At 39.3% G+C, this 1,599-nt stretch overlaps 1 protein-coding gene across 4 annotated transcripts in view; it reads left to right on the top strand.

Moving 5' to 3' along the window:
- Positions 1-1,593, top strand: part of LOC113208527 (putative fatty acyl-CoA reductase CG5065) — a 24,566-nt gene extending 22,973 nt beyond the window's left edge. For all 4 annotated transcript variants that reach the window (XM_026425553.2, XM_052271386.1, XM_026425557.2 and 1 more), the window contains 2 exons: positions 39-296; positions 384-1,593. In XM_026425553.2, the coding sequence (XP_026281338.1) occupies positions 39-296; positions 384-531 (406 nt within the window). In that variant the 3' untranslated portion in view covers positions 532-1,593. The remainder of the gene's footprint in view (positions 1-38; positions 297-383) is intronic.
- Positions 1,594-1,599: the final 6 nt, after the last annotated feature.

Raw genomic sequence — 1,599 nt, 5'->3', positions numbered from 1 at the left:
AAAATTATAAACAATTGTTCTTTTTTCTGTGTTAATAGAATGGTCAGAGTACAAGCAAAATTGGAGAAAGCTGCCAAATGTCTGGAATATTTCTCAACACAACAGTGGCGCTTCTCAGATGAAAATGTTCGCCACTTAAATTCTATGCTCAGCATTGAAGATCGTAACACATTTATGTTTGATGTTCGTCAAATTAATTGGACACAATATCTCGAAAGCTATGTGCTTGGCATCCGGCAGTTCATCTTCAAAGAGCATCCCAGCTCAATACCCAAAACTCGAAAGCAGTTGACAAGGTCAGTTTAGCTAGCTTGTCATATCCTTTCTGCTACCCTTTGTGACATCCTGCCCAGTTGTTAAAACTTCTTAATGTAAAATTTCAGATTGCTGTGGCTTCATCGGTTTTCAAGAGTTTTGGGAATTATTCTGATGTGGAGGGCCCTAATGTTGCGTTCAACTGCTGCCCGACGACTGTGGTGCATTCTCCTCGACATTATGGTCCGTATGGCAAGAATGATACCATATGTTTGACATGTTTTGGACATCAACCACAGAGTACATCAAGACGTACTGGCACTTGTCAAATGGGAAAAGACATTTACTATGCAGTACAAGTGCTCATTATTGTTATGAGGCATGGACCTAGGCAATTTGATAGAAGTGATCACATTAGGAATGCGTTTCTGTTTTGAGCCATGTGCTCAGTGCTCAGAACTTGTTCAGTGCTGTTTTTAGTTCATGTAGTGCTGTACAAAACTGTTCAGTACTGCATACCTCAAAGCCCTGTGAACATCTACGTGGCTCATGTGCAATTGTGTCCAAAGGCTTGTATGTCGGGCAGATAGCTTTGTTTGAAAATTTTCTCGTTGTTTATTTATTGATAAATGAGCTTTTTTGAGTATTTTGTCTGAAAAATACTGTGTGCTTTCCGAGCATCACTTTTGTTACTACACATGCTGTGTTTTAGTCTATATCTCTGCTGTTGTGAACGGAGTAAAGTAGGGGCAATATTTTAGTAGCTTCAATATATGAAGTGTGCCAACCGTCCCCCTCATTACCATTTCATCACTCAAGCGTACTGCTGCGGGTCACTTTGGTGATGATTCTGGCTTACTGGCTGAGAGCTTAACATATGAATGCCTACTTGTTTTCTTCTCTGAAGCCTCAGCCTGACAGCTATGTTGCCCATTGACTGCCCATGTTGTTGTTTTGATGGAGAACATCACTCTCATTGTACTTGCGTGATATTGTTTTCAAAATATTACCTTAGTGCAAGTGTTCTGAGTAAATGGCGGCATTGTTGGGGACTTGTTTTTACTCTGCTGTTGGTGGTCACAATTGTGTCACATGCTCACATTTTTGTGTCTACGTTCCTGGTAATGAGAAAATGACGAGTGCCTGTATGTGTTTGTTATGTGCATCCAAAATATTTGTGTACATGTGTGTGAAAATTTGTGTAATCATCAATTTTGCTAGTCCCCATCGCAGCTCAAATTCAGTGCAAGACTAAACAAAAAGATTTTGAAAAATTAATGGGAATAATTTTTATTTGGGAAATTTTAAGTTGGATTGATTTGAAAAGAAATCACGCTGGAAAAC

This window comes from Frankliniella occidentalis, unplaced genomic scaffold, assembly GCF_000697945.3.
Source record: "Frankliniella occidentalis isolate FOCC.00 unplaced genomic scaffold, Focc_3.1 Scaffold160, whole genome shotgun sequence".
NCBI classification, from domain to species: Eukaryota; Metazoa; Arthropoda; class Insecta; order Thysanoptera; family Thripidae; genus Frankliniella; species Frankliniella occidentalis.
This window is presented reverse-complemented; position numbering and strand designations above follow the sequence as displayed.